This window comes from Barbus barbus (assembly GCF_936440315.1).
Source record: "Barbus barbus genome assembly, chromosome: 43".
In the NCBI taxonomy this organism is placed as follows: domain Eukaryota; kingdom Metazoa; phylum Chordata; class Actinopteri; order Cypriniformes; family Cyprinidae; genus Barbus; species Barbus barbus.
The window spans coordinates 16,092,804-16,118,854 of NC_136721.1; the positions used below are offsets into that span (position 1 = coordinate 16,092,804).

Consider the following 26,051-nt stretch of genomic DNA (forward strand, 5'->3'; position numbering starts at 1 on the left):
AAAAGCATTCATTTCAAACTCCTTTGTCTTGCTAAATACAATTTCATAAGTTTAAATATTTTGTATATCATAAATTAACAATTAAGACTAAATTTATTAGTCAACATTGTTGACCCCCAAAAAAATAGCCAACAAATAGTCATTTGATCAAGGCTGCAATTTAGCACTCTGGACTGCATGCAGTCTAATAGAAGAAGACACATTTATGAGACGGCACCCAATTATCATGATAGTATCGAATCGGGAGGTAGGTGTATCGTCCCATCCCTAGTAAATATGTGCTGCAAGCTTTTCTTTCAATAACATAATCAACACACAACTAAGATGTCAGCTGTGAGAAAATAGCAGTTAAGAAAGCATCTGATTATAGTGCTGCAGATGTTTGCACCAGCTCTGCAATCAGCACTCCATTAAGTCACGTCTCGTTTATTCATATAACATTGAAGAAACTTATTTTTTTCTTTAAAAGAAAATCTTTTACTTCGGGAACATGCATTTCTGAGGAGCAAAAGACACATTATTACAATTGCACAGAATTACAATTTGATTTTCTGCTATAAAGCAGCTCTATATAACTCAATGTTAATGAATTACAAAAGCTGAATAATTGATCAACACCTACTGATTAATCTGTGAAATAATCTATCATTAGTCGATTAATTATTCAAATCATTGTTGGATTAATCGATTATCAAATGTATCATTTGTTGCAGCCCTACTAACAATTAAATAACAATTTTTTCACATGTCGGCATAAATGACAAAATAACAGCTTGGTTGGATATTACATATTAAAAATATTCTAAGTATTAAACATCTATACATAAAAGGGATCTGAAAAATAGCAAGACAGATTTAACCTTCAAAAGATATAATCTGTTAAATAAATAAATAAAAATCAACCCCTGGGACATCCAGTGACTGTAGTTAACGAAACACACACACACATGTGTGTGTGCAGGCATGTTTGAGGTTCACAGAGGTTCTTACTGTACCTTCTGCAGAAGGTTGATCTCCTGCTGTCTGGAGTTGAGGAAAGCCAAGGCCTGCTCATGCTCTGCCTCCAGTTGCTGCCGCCGATCTGCAGCCTCTCGCATATGCTGAAGAAATGCAAAACAGGAAGAGGAGAAAAAAAAAAAGAGAATTAGGACATGTGGCAAACGTTTGTAGAAACTCCTGCTTTCTTTAAAATACATTGTAAAACAAACCATTGATCACTGTTCTAATCTGCTGTTTTCAGGCTGTGGACAAAGATCTGGGAAAAAGGCATCATGAATAACCACACAGGCGCTTTAACAGACACATTAAGTGCAATAGCGACATTGAGTGATGACACCAACAGCCACTGATGGAGAAGCACTTGGTAAACACAGAACAACATGGACTGTGAAAATACAGAAAACCGAGAACGCCACAATAAAAGCTGATAAATTAAACAGCAATAAACAATGTCTAATAGACTGTTTGGGTTTTCTTCTCCTTTATTCAAGATGCAGTTAAACTGGACAGGACTGGACTGAAGCATATCAGATGTGTTGTGAGGCTTAAAAGCTTAAGTTTATTAGGTCTAAGATTCATCTTATCTCCCCATTTCTCTCACTGTTCTTATCTCCATCCTCTTCAAGGGAGTTAAAGCCTCTTTTCTTTTCTTTGATGACTTTGGTGGAGTTTTAAGTGTACATACACACCTCACACACTGACATGTCTATACACTCAATGCTTTGCATAGTCATTAAAATAGGATCAGCTTCAGAGGACAGGAACAACTATTTTTTTATATATTTATTGATTTACTTATTTTTAACAAATGTGCAAACAAACATAAAATTAATTAGCTACGTAATAGCAAATAAAAGGTATATGCTACACAGCTCCATCAATTTAAATTTAAGTCATTTCAAACCATGTTTTTCTTCTGTAAACATAACAGATATTTTGAATAATGTTTCTGTACACACAGTGGTCTATGTTATTTTGCACACCACTTTCTTCGATTGCATGGGGGGGGGGGTTACTCAGTTATCTTCTTTCTGGTTCCATTAAGAAAAGCCATGGATTGACATGAGGGTCAGTAATGACAGATGTCAGAAGTTTTCATTTTTTGGTGAACTATCTCTTTAAGAATTTAGGATTTAAAATAGACGGAAAGTTCAAACGAAACATTTCAGACAGAAAAGCTCTATTTTTTCTTTAAAGGAAAATCTTTTCTTTCAGTCCAGCTGCTGCAACACTATCTGGAATGATTATGCATTTCTGAGGAGCAAAAGAATCCTGAAATTTTACAGAAAACCTTGTTTTCTCCTCTATTTGCTGCTATACTATTTCTACTTCTTTGTCTCGTCTCATCTCTTCTGCATCCATTTATCACATAGTCAATAATAAGAAAGGTAGGAGAGATAAATACATATTTGTCATTTCAAAGATGAGCCATCGATTTCTTGTTATAAGAGTTTTCTTCCTCTCGAGACACATAACACAAGCAGTCAATAAAGCGACAAGTACAGGAACACTTTTCATTGAACAATGAGTCGGCAACATGACGCTGACAGAAAGTCAGATAAATGAAACATCATTATCTCAGCTGGTATCAGTTTTTCCTAAAAGCAAGACCCTACCATTAGGAAATATGATCTTAAACAATGTAGATTGTTTATTAGATATTAGAAAAGCTGTCATGGGGAAAAAGGAGTTTAATGATATAATAAAGAGTCAGTTTACAGTATTTTGCAAGGATGCCTCTGTCCTCAAAACCTTTTCTAAATGATTGGTACTCTTAAAATTAAAGTTTGAGAAGCATATTGGCAAGATGCATTGATTGCTGGTTGGATTTGAATCGATTATCAAACTATTTAACAAATATCCAGTAATGATCTTACCTTCAGGACCTGCTCAAGGTTCTCCAGTTTGTCTTGGAGCTGAGCCTTCTCCTGCCTGGCAGAGTCTCTCTCTTGACTCACACAACCAAAAGCCTTTCTGAGCTGATCATAGTCTGACTTTACCTACAGAGTAAAAGAGTTGGAAACAAAATGAGGATATATAAAGTGTCCTTATTCCCAAAAATCCAGCTAAAGTTGGGAAGTTGTGGCCTAATGGTTAGAGAGTCGGACTCGTAAACCAAAGGGTGCGGGTTCGAGTCTCGGGCCGGCAGGGATTGTAGGTGGGGGGAGTGAATGTCCAGCGCTCTCTCCACCCTCAATACCACGACTGAGGTGCCCTTGAGCAAGGCACCAAACCCTCAACTGCTCCCCGGGCGCCGCAGCATAAATGGCTGCCCACTGCTCCGGGTGTGTGTTCACGGTGTGTGTGTGTGTTCACTGCTGTGTGTGTGTGCACGTTGGATGGGTTAAATGCAGAGCACGAATTCCGAGTATGGGTCACCATACTTGGCAGTATGTCACTTCACTAAACTTATATAACTGTCACTTAAACAATGAAAAGCACAGTTGATAGAGGAACCTTGACCAGACTTCAGATGTTGGACATTTAATTATGACTACAACAAAGGGAAGAAAATGGCTGACACTTCAATAGTGCTTAAATGCATTTTACAACGGACTGCGAGAGAATATTGCACACGGAGTGTGGGTCTAAGCAGAATATTTTTTGAAACAGAATTAATAATTTTGATAGATTATTTCAGTTCTTTTTCACTCTAAAAGGTGCAGTGATTCTTTATAAGGATTGAAACATAACTCTGCTGCACTGTAGGCTATATAAAAATTCAGGTGATTTGTATGTAATGGCAACAGCTCTAAAAATAAAGATTCAGTGTTCAAAAATGTGTTTGACTTTTACATTGACTCACGATGCTGGCAGAGCTCAGAGAAATACAACCAATCACCTGATGAGTGCAGAAGAGGGTCAGCTCAGGACACAGTCAAACAGGAATCCATCTACCAATCAAAATTTACCACTCAATATATCACACACTTGTGGCAGCATCATTCTGGCACACGCCCATACTCTCTCTCATTTATTAGCCCACATTTCATCCGTTCAGGCTGAGAGAAACGGGGATGTTGATTCGCATCTCATATCGATCTAGGATTGGTATATGAGATTGTGCCTGGTGCCGAAGCGCGTGACAAACTGACCTGTCCCACTTGGGGTTATTTACCTACTCTCCTCAGCCTTGTTAGCACCGCTGAATGCTGGGAAATGAGCCTTTGTTCATTGAGGGAATGGGAATGGGAGCAGGCAGCACTACCTGATTAAACAGAAGACATTTTATCTCAGACGCTTGTCTGGGGTTGTGACAGATGGCCCTTTTTGCTGTTAGAGGAGAGGAGCAGCCTGTGGATTATTTGGAAAGAGACTGCCAAACCGTGGCATGCCGGCTTGGCAAAAAAAAAAAAGACACTATTAACACATTGAGTGTCATGAAATGCCACTCTCAACAGTCCTGTGTTAATATATCCACTTCTTGAATAATATCCACTGCGAATAATATCCACTTCTTTTACAGATTCGCTACTAACATTTATATCCCTATTTAGGTGTCACTGGATTCCCTTCATAGTATGATCGAGTTTAAATCTCTCACTTTATGATTGTCTCTAATGTGCATTTGGGAATGCTTGTCACATCATGGAGGCTGATTTCAAACCATAATACATGCATACAGGCAAAGCCCTATTCAGTTTCACTGAACAAAATCTGGTCAAAACAAACAAGGTGGATATATTGACCAGAAAGGTATGCAATAAGATCAATACTGCCGATGAAATGCAGAGATGTTGTTCCTAGAAGAGCTATGTAATGAGTAGCCACTGATCTGATGAGCTCAGCTGGCATGTGATGCTGACCATCTCTTACCTTCTCATACTGTGTGGCCTTCAGGATGTGACTAAGCAGCTCACAATTGAGCCATTTTCTCTCCAGCAAAGCATCCTGAAGCTCATTCTTCTGTCAAGAGGAAAAAGAAAAAAGGAGTCAGTTCATTGACATCAGTACCAATGAGAAGTGCAACTGCAGAGAAATACTACTTTGGACCAAGACATCAAGCTGTATCATCCAAAGATAAATATATAAATCTCTTTGGGAACAACGGGGTGCATATAAGTGACAGATTAGAGAATTGATAAACCCATAGCCAATGAACATACAAAATCTCTTTAGCCTAGAGGTAATGAAGATGGGTGCTCATTTTTTCATTCATCAGTGGCTGTGTTTAAAGAGCCACCCAAATCTCAAAACCTCTAGCACAGCGCGTATGAAAAAATAATCAATACTTCATGGAGAATGGCACTATGCAGCAATTACCACAGACCAGGATTCAATGTGTTGGTAGATTACCTTTTTAATTGGATTGAGGTCATTTATGCTTCTTTTCTTAAGTGTATAATTTTTCGCCACTAGCATCACTAAATGAAACTGCAAAAATAATGAATGTTTTCAAACACTCAGGTTTGGCAAACACTCCCCTCTCTGCCATTGGTCGGATACTTAAACAGAGACCCACCCCACACTCACACCCACACCATTAAGCCATTGTTTCAGTGTTGGCTGGTTCAAAGAAATCTAGTTGTTTTGAAAGCTACAGAGCACCTGAATTTCTAGTTTATGTGGGAGTCAACAAACAAATAACTTACTAACAGATGTCTCTACATATTGAAGGGATAGTTCACCCAAAAATTAAAATTCTGTCATTAATTACTCAGCCTCATGTCGTTTCAAACCAGCAAGACCTTCGTTCATCTTCAGAACTCAGATTAAGATATTTACTGTATGATGAAATCCGAGAGCTTTCTGAGCCTGCATAGACAGCAACGCAACTGAAACGGCCCAGAAAGGGAGTAAGGATCGTAATGTTATGGAGCTATGAGAATATTTTTTGTGTCCAAAGAAAACATTGTTATTTTTTGTTATGTTAAACATTGTTACTTTTGTTTTCTTTGCACACAAAAGGTATTCTCTTAGCTCCATAAAATTACGGTTGAACTATTGTCACATGGACTATTTTAACAATGTCCTTACTACCTTTCTGGCCCTTGAAGTTTCCAGTTGCGTTGCTGTTTATTCAGGAATATGCAGGGTAAGAAAGATCTCAGATTTTAACTAAAATACCTAAATTTGTGTTCCGAAGATGAACAAAGGTTTTTCAGGTTGGCAATGACATAAGGGTAAGTAATTAATGACAGAATTTTCATTTTTGGGTCAACTATCCCTTTAAAGGTACATTCCACTTTTTATGAAAATAGGCTCATTTTCCAACTACCCAAGAATTAAACAGTTGAGTTTTAATGTTTTTGAATGCATTCAGCCAATCTCCGGGTCTGGCGGTAGCACTTTTAGCGCAGCTTAGCATACATCATTGAATCTGATTAGACCGTTAGCATCTCGCTCAAAAATAACGAAAGAGTTTCAATATTTTTCCTATTTAAAACTTGACTCTTCTCTAGTTACATCGTGTACTAAGACTGACGGAAAATGAAAAGTTGCGATTTTCTAGGCCGATATGGCTAGGAACTGTAATAATCAAGGAACTTTGCTGCCGTACCATGGGTACAGCAGGCAAATGATATTGCTAGGTTACTAGTTATGATACACTCACCTAAAGGATTATTAGGAACACCTGTTCAATTTCTCATTAATGCAATTATCTAATCAACCAATCACATGGCAGTTGCTTCAATCAATTTAGGGGTGTGGTCCTGGTCAAGACAATCTCCTGAACTCCAAACTGAATGTCAGAATGGGAAAGAAAGGTGATTTAAGCAATTTTGAGCGTGGCATGGTTGTTGGTGCCAGACGGGGCCAGTCTGAGTATTTCACAATCTGCTCAGTTACTGGGATTTTCATGCACAACCATTTCTAGGGTTTACAAAGAATGGTGTGAAAAGGGAAAAACATCCAGTATGCGGCAGTCCTTTTGGGCGAAAATGCCTTGTTGATGCTAGAGGTCAGAGGAGAATGGGGCCGACTGATTCAAGCTGATAGAAGAGCAACTTTGACTGAAATAACCACTCGTTACAACCGAGGTATGCAGCAAAGCATTTGTGAAGCCACAACACGCATAACCTTGAGGCGGATGGGCTACAACAGCAGAAGACCCCACCGGGTACCACTCATCTCCACTACAAATAGGAAAAAGAGGCTACAATTTGCACGAGCTCACCAAAATTGGACGGTTGAAGACTGGAAAAATGTTGCCTGGTCTGATGAGTCTCGATTTCTGTTGAGACATTCAGATGGTAGAGTCAGAATTTGGCGTAAACAGAATGAGAACATGGATCCATCATGCCTTGTTACCACTGTGCAGGCTGATGGTGGTGGTGTAATGGTGTGGGGGATGTTTTCTTGGCACACTTTAGGCCCCTTAGTGCCAATTGGGCATCGTTTAAATGCCACGGCCTACCTGAGCATTGTTTCTGACCATGTCCATCCCTTTATGACCACCATGTACCCATCCTCTGATGGCTACTTCCAGCAGGATAATGCACCATGTCACAAACCTCGAATCATTTCAAATTGGTTTCTTGAACATGACAATGAGTTCACTGTACTAAAATGGCCCCCACAGTCACCAGATCTCAACCCAATAGAGCATCTTTGGGATGTGGTGGAACGGGAGCTTCGTGCCCTGGATGTGCATCCCACAAATCTCCATCAACTGCAAGATGCTATCCTATCAATATGGGCCAACATTTCTAAAGAATGCTTTCAGCACCTTGTTGAATCAATGCCACGTAGAATTAAGGCAGTTCTGAAGGTGAAAGGGGGTCAAACACAGTATTAGTATGGTGTTCCTAATAATCCTTTAGATGAGTGTATAGCAGGGGACTACTTTCAGGCACTGCATAACATCATTGCGCCTGCTGCACCCATGGTACGGCAGCAAAGTTCCTTGATTATTACACCGGAACGAGAGTATAGTTCCTAGCCATATCAGCCTAGAAAATCGCAACTTTTCATTTTCGGTCAGTCTTAGTACACAATGTAACTACAAAAGTGTAAAGTTTTAAATAGGAAAAATATTGAAACTCTTTGGTAATTTTTGAGCAAGATGCTAACGGTCTAATCAGATTCAATGATCTATGCTAAGCTATGCTAAAAGGGCTACCGCCAGACCCGGAGATCGGCTGAATGGATTCGAAAACGGTAAAACTCAACTATTTAACTTTTGGGGAGTTGGAAAATGAGCGTATTATCAAAAAAAGTGGAGTGTTCCTTTAAGCTAGGATAGAATTGCAAACTTTAGGTTTAAATAATGTTTAGAAAAAAAATAAGAGAAAGACTTGGCAACATGCAATGAGAAAGGCAATGAAAATCATCTCACTTCTGAACAGACAAGTTGTATCTCACTGCACTATATCTACCCATAAATGCACGAGAGGAAGGTCAGAAAGTTATTTCAAACCCTCTAATTTGACTGTTCAACACAGCCGTCCATCTCGTGAAGTTTTCAAAGTGCCACACCCTAGCTGAACTCTGTGAGCATCTCTGACTCAGCATCCTGTCCCATCCTGACTGGCTCAAATGTCACAGTATATCAGGTGGCAGGTTTGCTCAACAGCAACTAGAGGAGCATTTGAACTTTCTTGTCAGAAGTCCTGTCTGTCAACCACAGCGTCACCCCGGACATGACAGCTACTGCACACGAGGGCAGAGCACACTCCACTGCCTGCAAACGGTGACCACCATAGACCTCCCATGGGATCACGTGTTGCATATCTGCATATACATTTGGGAACATTTCAGCCATCATGTTCTATTACTCATTTGAAAGGACAGTCCTTAACCTCTGCTCAAGGGACCTTGAAGAGGCCGCTGAACTGGCTGCGCATTGAAACCAGAAGTAAAAAATATGCAGTTTGCTGCGCAGTCACGGCTGATTAAACGCAGCTTTAATGTGGTAAAGATTAGACTACCATGGGATTATCAACTGAAACTCTCACAGGGATGTGAGTTAAAGCAGCAGCACGTATCATACCCAGGAATCCTGCTTCTAATTTCCATATGGATGGATCAAGAAGCAGAACGGTGAAAGGAGGAGGCGGTCTTGGGAAGAGAGAGAGCGAAAGCGTGCCACAAGAATGGACTAATTCCAGCAGACACGGCTGCCTGATCCCCACCCTCCAGTTTGGCCCCTGGTTCTGCAGCTGCTCAGAAAAGCTTTGCTCATCCTTCCACAACATTCACTGAGATGAGGCTCTTTACATGGCCAACCACTGCAGCATTGTGAATGTATAGGGTGTGTGGGTGTTGTTATACAACCACAGACATGTAACAGGAGAAACAGAACTCTGGGATACGGTAAATCTGTGGGTCAAGTCGCCCTGTGGGTCAGGTCGAGGGATTCCCAATACATTTCAGTTACGTTAAATCAAATGAACTGAGCAAATTTTTGTGTGTTAAATCCAGACAATGTTTAGATCAGGTTTGCAAAAAAGCAAACAAAAAAAAGACACCATTACTGTATGTAGAAGCAATTTAAAATATTATATAAACATAGACCTATAATAATATATAAATAAAACAATTAATATAGTTTATATAATTATAATAGGATCCTTGCTTTCTATGGGAGGGTCAGAGAGCCCTCGGAATTCATCAAAAATATCTTAATTTGTGTTCCGAAGATGAACAAAGGTTTGGAACAACATGAGGGTGAGTAATTAATGACAGAATTTTCATTTTTGTATTAACTATCCCTTTAAATGTTGTGCAATATATTTCTACTTGCATATTTACATTTTGTTTTCACGCTTTTTTTTTTTTTTTATCTATGACTGCAATGCTTTTGGTGGAAAATTGGTCCCATAAAAACGTGGGTTTTGTGCCTCTAATGCTTTAGACAAAGTCATGAGACATCAAAGTATATCATATTTGGAAAAAGTGCCGACCAAATAACCAAAATAGTTTTTGATGGAGCATAGAATGCCAAGTTCTTTCAAACTATCCATATAGCCACTGCTGTACCAAGGTAATGGCACTGGCGCACTGAGTACTACATTCAATCTTACTCAAACAGGTTTGCTCTGTGCACGTTTTATTCACCCACAATACATTCAATTCTTTAACATGCAGCTTACAGTGACAGATCTGTCAATCTTAGGTGACATCTTCAGTCTGTATACCTGTAACAAACAGAAATCTTAGCCTCTGATCCTGCTGTAAAAGTTCAGGGCTCCTCTCCCGCTGAGAGCAGGTGGTTGCCATGACAGCTACAGGAGGTCGGAAGGGAGGCCGCATCCTCCCTTATCTTGTGACTGCACTAACGTATATACTGCAATAAGCAAATAAGGCACTTCAGCTGTTTGTCATGCAATGATGGAAAAATGCTCATTAGACAGATTTGATCCAATTAGACAGCTGTTTGTTATTTAGAGCCACCATCTCTGTGATCTCTTGACATGGCATCTCTAGATGACTCAAGACTCAAAGCACGTTTCTCATGGAACACACTAATTAATGCCCCCCCCCCCCCAGCTCATAAAAATTATTAGTGTAAATCAACTCTTGGGCTAGCGGTGCTACTTTAATTGCAACACAAGGGTTTTATCAAATTAACATAGTTGACACAAAAGGATAAAGATGGTTCTCAGGGAATCTTGAAAGCACATTTGAGCATTTGCCACCAAGGAGCCTGTACTTTAAGATCAGACATGCTATTCCTGTGCTTTCCCATTAAACACCCACAGGATCTCCACTAATGAGGTGGTGTGCGGTAGCTTCATTCATACAAACAGTAGGGAGAAGTTGGGTATCTTACGTGACCTTTACACATGTGAGACCAAATATTCCAAATGTAGCTCTCATGTAGTCCAAAGGCTTTAAAATCTGTAGAAGTTCTTTGAAAGAATTCTTGGATTATTGTCAAAATCCTTCACTTTAAATACTTACTTTTTAAAATTAATACGCAAACCTTGCTATAGACAAATCTATGCAAATGATTAAAAATTAAGTACTGTATGTCAATTTCAATTTACTGAAGCACTTTGAAAGTTGAGGGTTATGCTTTAAATCTGAATATTGGCGTAAGGGATAATACATTTAAAATAAAATAAAAAAAACTTTCTGATTGTTTAGCAGTATTTTTTTAACAGTTATTAAATTTAAATTTTCAAAAATACTAAAAAGGAAAAGATAATATACCAACTAAAATACTTGTATTATGACTGTTTAGCAGTAATCTTTTTAAATAAAAGCAAAAGTAAAATAAATAAAATAAAACAAATTGTTCCCCTCCAGTGGGATGTTAATAAAATATTGGAGTGCTCAGGAAGCTTGTCTGAAACAAGTTTGAAAAGAGAATGACTAGCAAAGGCAAAGATGCTTGAGCAACAGGATTGGTTGTCGAGAGCATTGAAAGCTTTAGCAAAAGGAAAGACGTGCATTTCAGAAAAATACCCAGGAGAACAGCTTTCAATCTTTAAAGTGTACAGACCAGTGTATCAGTTGTGGTTTACTCTTTATGGAGTGCACCAGAAGAACACAAATTACTTTCTGACATTATCAACCAGGACTTTATGCACTGCGTAGCTTGTACTCACCAAAGTCTTACATTCTAATGTCTTATTCTTCACTTCTCTCTCAAGGATCTGACACCTTTTCCTCCGCTCATTGACCTCTGACTCCTAGAATGATGAAAAACAAAAAATAAAGAACATGACTGATTTAACTGACAAGATTTAAATACATATTTTATAACAGAATACATGGACGATAAAGTGAATGTTATAATTTAACTAAAAGGTCTGCATTAAAGCAGATTCCAGATACTATAAAAAGGACCTAAACCAAGGACAATGCCATATTTACTCAAAGGAAACAACATAAATGAAAAGATAAGGATAGATGCATGCACTATATACAGTATATCAAACAGTTGAGAAGTCACGTTTCAGGTCTCTAATTTTTATTTTTATTTTTTTTACAACAAAAAGTATGGTAAAGACTTTTGAAAAAAGTATTATGCGATTGGTGCACAAATTACAATTCAGTTATAAATGTGACGTCAAAAGTCCATTACATTCTTTATCATGCACATTTACAGAGTTCCTGAACATCTAAGAATGATCTGAAACATGTAAGGCAATAGATAGATGAGCTCTCCTGATTCTCAGCAGATACTATTCATGACTGACAGCATCTTGGGCCAATCCCAGTATCCCAGCCCTTCGAAGGCAGTATTACTTTAAGAACAGTGTCAGATAGGGCATTTAGCATAAAGAATGTATCTTGGTATGCCAGAAAGAAAGCTCTGCAAGTGTGTCAGTGTGTGTGACACCTAACGATGGGTGTTTTAAAGCAGCGATGCGTAGCATTAGGGTTCTTCAGGCAGGGGCAGAGAAGGAACAGCTGGGAACTCAAACCTAGTGGTGTGGAAGTAACAACCGTTTCATCTGTGTCAACATGTTACACAGCAATTTTGACAGAAGGTTTCACCCAAACCAACCTCATTACAGCAAGACAACACCTCCCATTAAATGAGATGCATGAGAAAACGCAGATCATTTATCTGAGCTATTAACACTGTATGGTAAATCTTTGCGCTGCTCGACTGGCAAAATGACAGTATCATTCCTGGCAAGTCAAAGCGGTATGCATTGCGTGCTCATGTGCGTTTTACAGTGGGGGAGGGGACTCTAGGGTTGCTATAGAAACCTACTCATCCAGGTAGCACGTTAACCATGAGAATGAGCAGCCTATTTGGCACTCATTCCCAATTCATTGTTAAACCAATCTTGCAGGGTACACTTGGAAAACGGTCCAAGACTGTGAAAATACAAGATGGTTCATGTGTAATTGTACACCCTGAAAGGAATCACCATGACGTGGTACATTTCAACAGGGAGGAAGTGCATCTCTATGGGAAAGAAATCTCGGGTTTCGCCTGCCCTATCATTATAAGATACCGTTATGACTCCATTAACCACGTTATCAATTTATATACATCTGTCTTATGCGAAATGGGGGCAAAGACGCCTCGGAAGGGGGTCCATGTTTGCGAAAAGCTTTCTAGGGAAGCGTAGGATTATTCAGGACTCTCTCCTACACGTTTTGAGAGATAATCTCTGGAGTGGGGGACTAAAGGGACACTGCCTGGGAATTCAAAATAGACATGTTTCGTGTGCCCGCCTCCTCTTTGCTTCATAACATCATAATCGGAACTGGATGCCATTCAGCACAGTGAAGACGAGAGGGCAAGTAGCATGAAATGAGGAAAGGGACAGAGAACAGGTTAAAGGTAAAAAAAGAAAATTTAAAAAAAAGAAAAAAAATCTCAAACTTATTGTCAAGCGCTGTAGAGAGACTTAATCTTTGTATTCTAATCTCCTTGTCTTTCTCATGACACTCTCATATGTAGTGGTGGAAGCTTCCCCCTGCCAACTCCAGAGATATATGCATGGGGTGTGATAATGATGCTACAGTGCTCAGGACGTCAACATGGTGATTGATTTATTCTTGGCTCAGCATCCTGCCGTCCCGAGACTCTTGGTGCCAAGAAGCCTCTGAGTTTGTAAGGCTGTGATTATCAGTGAATCTCTGTTTTTAACAAAATTTTAAAGGAACAGTTCACCCAAAAATTAAAATTAAATGATCATTTACTCACCCTAATGTTGTTCCAAACCCATATGACTGTATGACAAGTCTGTTGGGTTCAAGGTTGTTTTAGACCCCACTGACTTTCTTTGTATGGACAGTTCTGCAAAAGCAGCAGCCACGCAGCAACCCTCTATAAAGTACTGCCGTATTTTGACATATTTTTGGAGACCAACCCAGAAGTTAACATTACCATGGTTCGCTCAAAAAAATCCAATCAAATTTTTTTTCAATAGTTTTGGATTATTGCAAAAAATAAGCTCTGTGACCAACAAAGGTTTACAGTTCGTGCCTTTTTGTTCATCAGGATAATCTCCACAAATGAATGCAGTTTTAAGAATGTTTAAGGCTAAATACAACCGCCAGAAGTTGATAAAAAATGCTAAATATAGATTGTAAGTGAATTACACCATGATCACATGACTTCAGTATTGCCACTATTAAGCTTATGACAACTCTTTAAAATCTACAAGTTGACAAATGTTAGCTAGAACAGTCTGCAGAAGTGTGATTATAAACACAGCAAGGCAGTAAAAGCAGACTAGTGAATAGAAGCATTTTCCTATTCTGTGTGATGAAGTTTAATCACCCTGAAAGCCTCTGTAGTCCCATTTAGCCAGTCAGTCATCTGTCGTGTGTGTCACGTGTTCCCGCCTCTTGTTTCCATATTTGGTTTGTTTCCTGTCCTTGTTATATGTAATCATTAGTTAATTCTTGTCCAGCCGTGTTCATCTCATTATCTATGATTTACCTGTGTATTTATAGTCCTGTCTGTTCAGTTTGATTTCGTCTGGTCTACTCGTTACCCCCGGTGTTTCCTGTCTGTAAGCCTTGCCGTGATGTCGTCATTAAAGATTGTATTTGAGTTTATGTCCTCGTCTGCGTGTTCCTGTGTCCTCCTCGTGTGTGCACCATGACAGCCACTTGTTAGCAATAATTTTTTTTTAAAGACACATAAAAGTACATTTAAAAAATCGGGATAAAAAGTAGGGTAGTAATGACGTGTTTTGTGTCATAGGATAAAGCATGAAAATATCTTGAGCTTGTGTTAACCACAAACCTTATTTCAGGCATTTAACCACAGAAACCTATTGACTTTGGGACGATGGAACCAGTTCCTTTTCAGGCTTTAGGACTCATTCCTGCACTCTTTTCAGAATGATTTCTCTCAACATTTGTGTGCATTATCACTAGAAATAGGCCACTTTGAATCACTTTGACAGCATTGTGGATTTTGAGGCAGATCAGGATGGCTTGTTAGCTGGGTATTAGAGTACTGTCATTTAAGCCCGTTTCCCCCACTATCCTAAAAAAGAAACAGTGATGAATCTGGCTGAAACTCAAGGCTCAGGTTGGCATTGACAACATCCTGACTGACTTTGAATGTACACTAGCTTAATGTATTAGGAAGTTCTTCTTTGGATGATAACTCTTGCAAATGTCCTGAAGCAAAGGGCCACTTAATTAAGACAAACGGAGGACTTTACATTAAGATTTACATTTCCAAAGAGAATATACAATGCAATACTAATGATGTACATTTACAAAGATGATTATGGGTCATCTGCTTTAAAAGGTAGTGAGCATATGAAGACACGTTTAATTGAGACAATGTGCTGACTGACATTCTTGCAAACAGCAAATAATGCATTCATTTACATGACTGTCTGAGTGGATTGTAAGAGGACCAGAAGAAGAACACAGGGCATGGGGTATTTTTAAATAAGTCAATAACTATTGAACAGCAAGTGTCAGTCAGCTAAGGCGGGGGATTCGCTATAACCATGACAATCGGCGAGATGCAGCGAGGAAGCAGGCTGTCCAGTTTTAAAAGTCTGACCCAGGACAACCCATAAAACAACAAACCAAAAATTACAATTAAGAAAATCTTCAACCTGCTGCCTCTAAATTCATGGAAATGCAGAAAAGTAGCAATGCAGGTGGCACATGTTTGTATTTTTGATAATACATACATGTTTAAAGAGAAACCCTTGATCTGTTATCATGGTTGAGAAAAATCATTTGAGTTCTTGCATCATCCTTCATCATGCATCTTAAAGCATGAAAATACATGATGTATGAACTGGGGCAATACCCAGCTATGAGAATGTATACTCAGAGAGAGAGAGAGAGAGAGAGAGAGAGAGAGAGGGAGGGAGGATTTACTATGCTGCACATCTCCTCATGCAGAAACACACACTGGAATCCCCACAGCCAAGCTGCAGGCAGAGGAAGGAAAGTGAGAGAAACAGAGAATTGCTGAGGATAAATGAGAAGAGGAAATATTTACCGTCTCAGTTCCCAGTTCCAAAGGCTCTTAAACCTGCAGAAAATGTTCTTTCCTTTCCCTTTTGCACTCTTTCTCTCCTCCTCTGTCTTTCTTCCTCTGGGCGTGCAAATGTCAGACAGCAGTAACGGCAGCTCTCTCTCTTCCTCGCTCTCCTTCTCTCTTTACAAGGCCTGCTGCATGCTGCAGAAGCAGAGGCACAGTGCTCCCCCACCGCTATGGTCTGCCCTCCATTCCCTCCCTGAGTGACTGATGCTGAATGCGGGTGGAGGAGAGAGGAAGTGGGAGGGGAAATGATGGAAATAGGCTGTCGAGTGGGCGGCAACTCCGAAAACCATGATCCCTCCCTGCCGGTACCAAACCGCCATGCAGAAGTGAAGCAGACACAGGGAGTAGGTGGTGCTAATTGGGAAAAATCTTTAACGTGTTTTTGGCTTATGTACCCCATAAGCATGTATTTCTCTTACTGGATGTTACTTATTAATTATTAAACAACAACAATGAACAATACTTTTGCAGCATTTATCTATCTACTAATACATTTTTAACTTTTGTATAAATTAACATTAGTTAATTATTGAATTAACATTAATCAATATTAATAAATGCTGATAAATTTTTTACAAATTGAACATTATTGTGAAGTTTTATAATTATTTAAATCCCTTCCTCATGTCATTCCAAACCCGTAAGACCTTTGTACATTTTTGGAACACAAATTAAGATATTTTTTAAAAAGTCAGAGAACTTTCCGACTCTGCATAGACAGCAAAGCAACTGACACGTTCAAGGCCCACAAAGGTAGTAAGGACATTGTTAAAATAGTCAATGTGACATCAATGGTTCAACCTTAAAGGAACACTCCACTTTTTTTTTTAAATAGGCTCATTTTCCAACTCCCCAAGAGTTAAACAGTTGAGTTTTACTGTTTTCGAATCCATTTTCAGCCGATCTCCAGGTCTGGCGGTAGCACTTTTAGCGTAGCTTAGCATAGATCATTGAATCTGATTAGCTAGCTGGGGACTACTTTCAGGCGCTGCGTAATATCATTGCGCCTGCTGCACCCATGGTACAGCAGCAAAGTTCCTTGATTATTACACCGGAATGAGAGTATAGTTTCTAGCCATATCAGCCTAGAAAATCACAACTTTTCATTTTCCGTCAGTCTTAGTACACAATGTAACTACAGAAGAGTCAAGTTTTAAATAGGAAAAATTGTGGGTGAATCTGATGTTTTCAAGAAAACAAAAGATTTACCATTTCAATCTATTTGACAGCTCTGAATTTTTAATTTAAATGATAATTTCTGTGTTATGCTCTCTTTAACAAAGCAAAAGCAAAATCACCACACTGACACACACACAAAGTCACATCATGAACAGAGGCTCGCATTACCCTACCGTCCTCTTTCCTTTGCCGTCTGCTGTAATCAGCACTGCTTTAAGGGAGTCCCACGTCTGAGAAACCCTGCAGTCAGACTGATACCTCTGCTTGCAAATAGGACTAGGTATGAAATGATGCAGGATGTGGCTTTCAGCTCGCTCTAAGAGGAAGAACTACACACCGCATTTAAATAGAGCTGTAAGTGTAATGGACACGAAGCATCATACCACAAAGCTTTTAAAGCGCAGATAAAATTGTGGATTCCATATGTATGGGGTGGCCTATATAGATTTCCAGTTAAAGGGAGTGCATATACACATTTCAGAGACACTGAAGACACTAAATATTCAAACTTAACACTGTGTCATGGTTTTGTTGCAGCTGTAGTTTCAAAATAATGACTTAACTATTAACACTGTATGGAGTTAGACAGCTAATACTAAAAAAGGAATAATACAAAAAAAAATATTTCATTGATGGAAATATTATCAATTCACTTGCCATTGGAAGGTGAAGCAAAAAGTCCTTCACTACACTGGTTCACTGTACATCTTCAGTGGTAACATCGTCCATGTTGGTAAAAATGGATATAAGAGAGTAATGGTGTCTAGAAATCATCTGTAGTCTTCAATCTTTTTTTAAAAAGGAAAAGCGAGTATTTCATAGCATGGAGAGGTTAACAGTGTAGGAGTCACTCTCCAGAGAGGTCTGGGAGAGTTAGGAGAGTTACTATTTACATTTAGTTCTACAGTTTGCTCTTGATAGAAGCTTCTCTACAGAGGTTAACTTTAGACAGACGAGGTGGTAAGTACGCTGCAAATATTTATTATTTTGCTAAACTTAGTTTATTGTGATTACACATGTTGGAAATTAGTTTTCTTTACATAAAATCTCAAATATCCAAATGAATATAGAAAATACTCTTATGCATTTGATGTTAATATGAATGTAGCAAAGACCTGATTAGTTTTAAACCTGATTTAGTTTTATCTCTCTGGGATGCTTCATTTAGAGGAACAGCAGAAGGGATATTTGCTCCAGAAACTAAACCAAGTATCTTCCCTGAAGGTGTTTGTTGTTTTTCCTCTTCCTTCCATAGAGTCACAGAAGCACGATTCTAAAAATGGGAATTTACAAGCAGCAGAGGAATACATTTTTAGTTTACAGGCAGTGATTCATTCTGTTTTGGCAACTGGCATGCAGAAATCAATTGTGAAAATTGCTTTCAGAGAACTGAGGTCACAATATTATTCCCCATGGCCAATCATGCTCATAATATATGAATTCCACATACAGCTGTGGGTTTTAAGAAATTAGGCAAGTGATTAACAAAACTGTCATTTAAAGAAGGAACTTTAGTTTAATGTTTCTTGTTTAAACACAAAATATTTAAAAACTAAGTAGGTTAGATATTGGGACCATATCAGTTACTAAAGATATTTTAATTGATCAGTATCGGTTTATATTGCATATTTAATAGTGCATTAACCCTATTTTTAAATAAATATTACATTTTCATTCATTTTTAGTCCTCTAAGTGAATATGTAAAAACATTAATAATCTAATAAAATTATTAAATGTAATATTTTGAGAATTTCAAAATGGTTATCCATTTTAATGACATAATACCAAAATTCGCTAAAATAACAAACAACTGACTTTAGTTTTTACAGTTTTAGTTTTCATTTATTTATTACAAGAATAATTATTATTGACATATCTGTATCAGATTATTTTTAATATTGTGCATCTTCAAATCTAACTTAAGTACAGTTCAATCATGACAACTCTCAGAGGGTTTAGCATAGTAATTTACACAACAATGTGTTAATGTGTTTGGTCGTGGTAAATATGTATTGCTGCTGCTGCTTGCTACACTTGCTACTGTCAATACATCCATAACATGTTGCTGTGAGCATGTAAGAAATACTTCTGCTGCACATATAACATATAAAATAACCGTCATATAAAATAGATTAGATTAGATTCAACTTCATTGTCATTGCACGTGTAAGGTACAAGGCAACGAAATGCAGTTAGCATCTAACCAGAAGTGCAATAAGCAGAGGTACAGGATATACAGTGCCTACAATATGTTACATATGTACAGAAATTTACAGATAAGGCAGTAGTACTATGGACATAATTTACAAATGTTTAAATACTATCAGTATGATATACAGATGGTGATATGAAAATACTATACAGATGGATTATGCAGTAAATGTATGTACACTATGAACAAAAAATATGAACAATTACAAATTATATGAATAAGCGATACATTAAGATATATAAACACTAGTGCAATGGACATTGAAAGTGCATAGAAAATAAACATTTCCAGTACATAGTACTTAGTGAGTAGATGGATTTTTTTTTTTTTTTTTTCGATTTAGTGATGGGGAGGGGTGAAGAGTTTGTAGTGGTGTGTGAGGGGGGATCATCGGGCAGAGTTCAGTAGGGAGACAGCTGAAGGGAAAAAGCTGTTGCTGAGTCTGCTGGTCTTTGTTCGGAGGCTCCTCCCAGAGGGCAGTAAGTTAAACAGTCTATGGTCAGGGTGAGAGGAGTCCTTAAGAATGCCACGAGCTCGACGTAAACAGCGTTTTCTCTGGACGTCCTCAATGGCAGGAAGTGGTGTCCCTGTGATGCATTGGGCGGTTTTCACCACCCTCTGCAGTGCCTTGCGGTCAGCAACTGAGCAGTTCCCATACCAGACTGTGATACAGTTGGTCAGGATGCTTTCGATCACACACCGGTAGAAGTTCACCAGGATGGCCGGAGACAAGTGGTTCTTCTTCAGTGTCCTAAGGAAGAAGAGGCGTTGGTGAGCCTTCTTGACTAGGCTGGAGGTGTTGGTGGTCCAGGTCAGGTCCTCCGAGATGTGGGTTCCCAGGAGCTTGAAGCTGGAGACATGTTCAACAACCATCCCGTTAATGTGGATGGGGTCATCCTTTCTTCTTCCTGAAGTCCACAATAAGCTCTTTTGTCTTGCTGGTGTTGAGGAGCAGGCTATTGTCAGCGCACCATGCAGCCAGGTGCTGTACCTCCTCCCTGTAGGCAGTCTCATCGTTGTCTCTGATGTGGCCAATCACTGTGGTGTCATCAGCAAACTTGATGATGGAGTTGGATCCATGCACAGGCCTGCAGTCATGGGTGTAGAGGGAGTAGAGAAATGGGCTCAGCACACAGCCCTGTGGTACGCCGGTGTTGAGTGTGATGGTGGTGGAGCAGGTGTGGCCTGACCTAACATGCTGAGGTCTGTTGGTCAGAAAGTCCATAATCCAGGTCAGTTTGGAGGGAATGATGGTGTTGAATGCTGAGCTGAAGTCAACAAACAACATCCATACATACGTGTTGTTGTTATCCAAGTGTGTGAGTACCGAGTGCAGTACTGTGCATACTGCATCCTCAGTGCTCCTATTGCTTCGATAGGCAAATTGGTGTGGGTCCAGTGTGGGTGGGAGGCAGTTCTTGAGGTGTGCCAGGACCAGTCGCTCAAAGCACTTCATAACAATGGGTGTGAGTGCTACGGGGCGGTAGTCATTCAGGCACGTCGGGGAGGAGTGTTTCGGCACTGGCACAATGGATGTGGACTTAAAGCATGTTGGCACAGTTGCTTGGGTGAGGGACAGATTGAAAATGTCTGTGAAGACCCCTGCGAGCTGCTCAGCACATGTCCTGAGCACACGTCCAGGAATGCCGTCGGGGCCAGCAGCCTTGCGTGCATTGATCCGACTTAATGCTGTGCAGACATCTGTGGAGGTGAGTTTGAGAGTCTGATGGTCTCCTGAGAATGTGATCTTGGTGGCTGTCTCCTTGTTGTTATTGTCAAAGCAAGCATAAAAGTCATTTAGCTCATTAAAGGAGGATTAATCAAAACGAGAGTGAGAAAGGTGGGAACTTGGGAAGAGGGTCGGTAGGAGGATGGACACCCAGGAGGGGGCTGGCAGACAGTGTCCAGGGTGGTGATGATGGTGGGAGGAGCAAGCGGAGCCAGGTGGGACCCAGGCCACGGCCGTAAAAGCGACCCACGGTGGAGCCAACAGAGGGAGAAGCCATGGTGGAGGAAGGACTGATGACTTCAGGGGGCCGACTGACGGTGGCGGAGCAGGTGGTGGAGTAGCCCGAGGCGGAGATGGTGAGCCGATGAGCCAGGGTGACAGGGAGGATCCGGAGCCAGTGGACTGCTGGGCCACAGCGGAGAGGAGGGAGCTAGGAACCATGGTGGAGCCGCTGGGTCAGCAGGCCGAGGTGCAGTCCGGGACTCAGAAGCTGGAGGTGGAGACAGGGGATCCTCTAGCCACGATTCCGATGGAGACTGGCAGACCCACGGCGATCCCACCGCACAGATGGTGGGCTGAGGGTGAGCAGAGGTGCTGCCAGACGACAGCGGTGGAGGAGGCAGGAGCTGAGCCTCCGTGCTCTCAGGACTCCAATAAAGAACAAAAGCCCTCTCTGGGCCAAACTTGGGAACGGAAGCCCTCACTGGGCCAAACTCAGGAACAGGAGCCCTCTCTGGTCTAAACTAGGAAACAGGAGCCCTCTCTGGGCTGGACGTGGGAACAGAAGACCTCTCTGGGCTGGATGTGGGGACAGGAGCCCTCTCTGGGCTGGACGTGCGAACAGGAGCCCTCTCTGGGCTGGACATGGGAACAGGAGCTCTCTCTGGGCTGGACGTGGGGACAGCAGCCCTATCTGGGCTTGACGTGGAAACATGAGCCCTCTTTGGGATATACTCGGGATCTGAGGCCCTCCCTGGGTCAGACATGGGGAAAACAGCTCCCTCTGGGCTGGAGATGGGGACAGGACTGATAGAGGGCTCCGACGAAGGAGGAAGGAGAGAGGGCAGGCCGCCCCATAATTCCAATTCGGGATCCCCTACAGCATTCCACATTCCCAGATCCACAATAAGCTTCCCCTCACCCTATGTGCAGGTGGCGGAGCTCCACTCTGCGCTCTCTCTGTCCATGGCTTTTTCCTTCGTGGTGGGTGTTGTTGCTGGCTCTCGCACCTGGTCTGACGATACTTGCACCTCCGTCTCCGTGGAGATCCTCAACTCTGTCACTCCGTTCGGTGATGGCTCGTCGGTCGCGGCGGGCTTGGGTTCTCCGTCATCGGTGGGCTCGGGCTTGGGCTCCACGCAGCGGGGTGATGGTGGGCTGGTCTCTAGGTCTGGCTGTGCTCTGGATTGGGGATAGATGATCTCCAGACACCGGATGATGGCTTCCCTCCAGCTCAGTCCAGTGCTGTTTGGGAGGTCGACAGGGCAGTGGTAATTTACCCCGATCCAGAACAGTGAGTTCAGTGCAGCGCCGAACTCAACCGCATACTCCAAGAAGGGAAGGTCCCCACAGGCTAGAAAGGTGAACATAGCGGCGAGGGTATCCAGTAGTGATGTTTTTGAGCCAGTTCTCAGGAAGTAACTGGTTGAGCTGTTTCACAAATCGAACTGAAATTAACTTTATTTCTGGGTTGATAACGCAGGACGCAGAGCCGAAGTAGCACATCCAACTCAAAAAGAACCGAATGAGCCAAATTCAACCAACTGCCTAGTTTGCCAATCATTACCGAAGATTCTGATGAGTGAGTTGATGATACTGTGCAAGCCTGAGGCGTGGACTGGAAATATGCTTATGACTCTTATTAATTTACATTTTATTAAAACCCTGCAAAAACCTTTCTGTCGAGTGATGTAAATTAATTTTACAATAGTTTGTGTACGCATATTATATTTAAAGTTGCTTAAGCGAAATCAAGGAGTTTATAAGACTGGTTTATTCATTCTTTATACTGTAGAACATATCCGCGTTTGTGCATCAATGTCTGTAATGTGTGCTATAGATGTGAAACTTTTAGGAATCTTATCCAAGTTGTAGGCAAGTCAATAGCCTATTGGTCAGTCAGTCGTATCTGACATAAAGGATTCGCGAATAAAACTATGACCACAAACAACATTAACTTAAGTGAACTATATGGCAAAAACCAGCAATATGCTTTCACACAAATAACTTTATTTTTTGAATGTTTCAATATGTGTTGACACAAATGACTTGTTTTAATTTTTCATTGATACAACATGGTACTGAGTTGTTGGAAAAGAAATGCTTAGAGACGTTATTGCTTGATGACGTCAGGAACTGATGAATCGGCTTTTTGAACCAGTTCAATGAGACGATCTGTCCGAAAAGAACCAGTTTGCGGAAATGAATCGGACTTTGCATCACTAGTATTCATGGGGAAAACAAACAACAACAAAAAACACTGTACAAAACACAGAAAACAAACAGAGGAGAGCACGCAAATAAACTTCTTTTGTTGGTCCAGTGTTCTGTCAGCAATGCTACTGTGAGGAGTATAGGAACGTGGAGACGAAGGACAGTCGAATAAATACGAATAACAGTCTTTAATAATCCAAAATCAGGGGTAACACAGGGCAGGCAGGAACACACACATAGCACATAAAATGGGTCATGGGGAGAAAAACACACACAGACAGTCCAGGGGGGTGTTCCAGAAAGCATTTTTAGGTCTCTCCGGAGATGCTCAATTGGGTTTAAGTCAGGGCTCTGGCTGGGCCATTCAAGAACAGTCATGGAGTTGTTGTGAAGCCACTCCTTCGTTATTTTAGCTGTGTGCTTAGGGTCATTGTCTTGTTGGAAGGTAAACCTTCGGCCCAGTCTGAGGTCCTGAGCACTCTGGAGAAGGTTTTCGTCCAGGATATCCCTGTACTTGGCCGCATTCATCTTTCCCTCGATTGCAACCAGTCGTCCTGTCCCTGCAGCTGAAAAACACCCCCACAGCATGATGCTGCCACCACCATGCTTCACTGTTGGGACTGTATTGGACAGGTGATGAGCAGTGCCTGGTTTTCTCCACACATACCGCTTAGAATTAAGGCCAAAAAGTTCTATCTTGGTCTCATCAGACCAGAGAATCTTATTTCTCACCATCTTGTGGTCCTTCAGGTGTTTTTTTGTGTCTTGCACTGAGGAGAGGCTCCCGTCGGGCCACTGTGATGGTTGACTTTCTACAACTTTCTCCCATCTCCCGACTGCATCTATGGAGGTCAGCCACAGTGATCTTTGGGTTCTTCTTTACCTCTCTCACCAAGGCTCTTCTCCCCCGATAGCTCAGTTTGGCCGGACGGCCAGCTCTAAGAAGGGTTCTGGTCGTCCCAAACGTCATCCATTTAAGGATTATGGATGCCACTGTGCTCTTAGGAACCTTAAGTACAGCAGAAATTGTTTTGTAACCTTGGCCAGATCTGTGCCTTGCCACAATTCTGTCTCTGAGCTCTTCATGCAGTTCATTTGACCTCATGATTCTCATTTGCTCTGACATGCACTGTGAGCTGTAAGGTCTTATATAGACAGGTGTGTGGCTTTCCTAATCAAGTCCAGTCAGTATAATCAAACACAACTGGACTCAAATGAAGGTGTAGAACCATCTCAAGGATGATCCGAAGAAATAGACAGCACCTGAGTTAAATATATGAGTGTCACAGCAAAGGGTCTGAATACTTAGGACCATGTGATATTTCAGTTTTTCTTTTTTAATAAATCTTCAAAAATGTCAACAATTCTGTGTTTTTCTGTCAATATGGGGTGCTGTGTGTACATTAATGAGGGAAAAAAAATGAACTTAAATGATTTTAGCAAATGGCTGCAATATAACAAAGAGTGCAAAATTTAAGGGGGTCTGAATACTTTCCGTACCCACTGTATATTTTTAGTTTGATGCTAATTATATATTAAGTCATATCAGATATGTATTTTTATTATAGAAATACATTACAGAAAATGCCAATCCATGTGTGAGATGATAATGTAAAATGTAATAAGTATATATAATATAATAAATTAAACATTACCTTGTCATAGTCTTTTATAATTTATACAGATAACTGTTATATATGCCAATAAAATAAATAAAATAACCATATTAGAATAATATATTACCTTATTTATTACTTATATTAGCGCTATACATATATAAATATATATACATATATAAATATATATACATATATTATAGAATTATGTATATAATTCTATATAATTATGTATGTATGTATATATATATATATATATATATATATATATAAGGCTATATTATATAATGTAATATTATATAATGTTGTGCGCTATCTGTCAGGCCCACTGAAGGCTACTCAGTGTCACGCGTGCACTGATAGCACTGAAGTGAACTAACCCTGAACAGGTTATCTTCAGAGAGCAAGTTACTATGGTTACTTACATACCCTAAAAGTAACCTCCGATTTTGGAACCGAAAGCCGAGTTAATCCGCTCGCTTATCCTCAAACTTACCTGGGTATGTCACATAACCTGCTTTCTGGAATACACCCCTGAGGTGTGACACACATATATTATGTAAACAAAAACTTTTATTTTGGATGTGATTAATCACGATTAATCGTTTGACAGCACTACTCAAAACAGAAATATTTTGTAACATTTTAGGTGTCTTTACTGCCACTTTGATCATTCAATTTCATTAATCCTTGCTGAATAAAATGTCTTTAAAAAAAAATACTGAGCCCATATTTTTGAACAGAGGTGTAAGTTGTTAATAACAGAAAATCTTGACATCGACTCAAACTCTCCTTGGAAAGTTCTTATGAGAAATATTGTGATGCCTGGTTCATGAACAAATCATTCTTTAGAGTACAATATTTTAAATGAATCAGTTAATAAAGTTCCCAAAACTGGTCTGAAAGGTTTCAACAAATCAGGCTGATATTCACTGAGTTCAGTTCACCGACTAAAAAAAATCTGGTTGCAACAGTGAACAGCCTGCTGGAGGGTAAGA

General features: G+C 40.2%; 1 protein-coding gene across 1 annotated transcript in view; it reads right to left on the minus strand.

Annotated features, from left to right (window-relative positions):
• LOC306862056 (RIMS-binding protein 2-like) overlaps positions 1 to 26,051 on the minus strand; it is a gene marked incomplete at both ends in the record, with an annotated part of 55,931 nt that overhangs the window by 24,864 nt on the left and 5,016 nt on the right. The window contains 3 exons of the mRNA XM_079404654.1: positions 996 to 1,100; positions 4,816 to 4,905; positions 11,496 to 11,579. Coding sequence (XP_079260780.1) covers positions 996 to 1,100; positions 4,816 to 4,905; positions 11,496 to 11,579 — 279 coding nt within the window. The remainder of the gene's footprint in view (positions 1 to 995; positions 1,101 to 4,815; positions 4,906 to 11,495; positions 11,580 to 26,051) is intronic.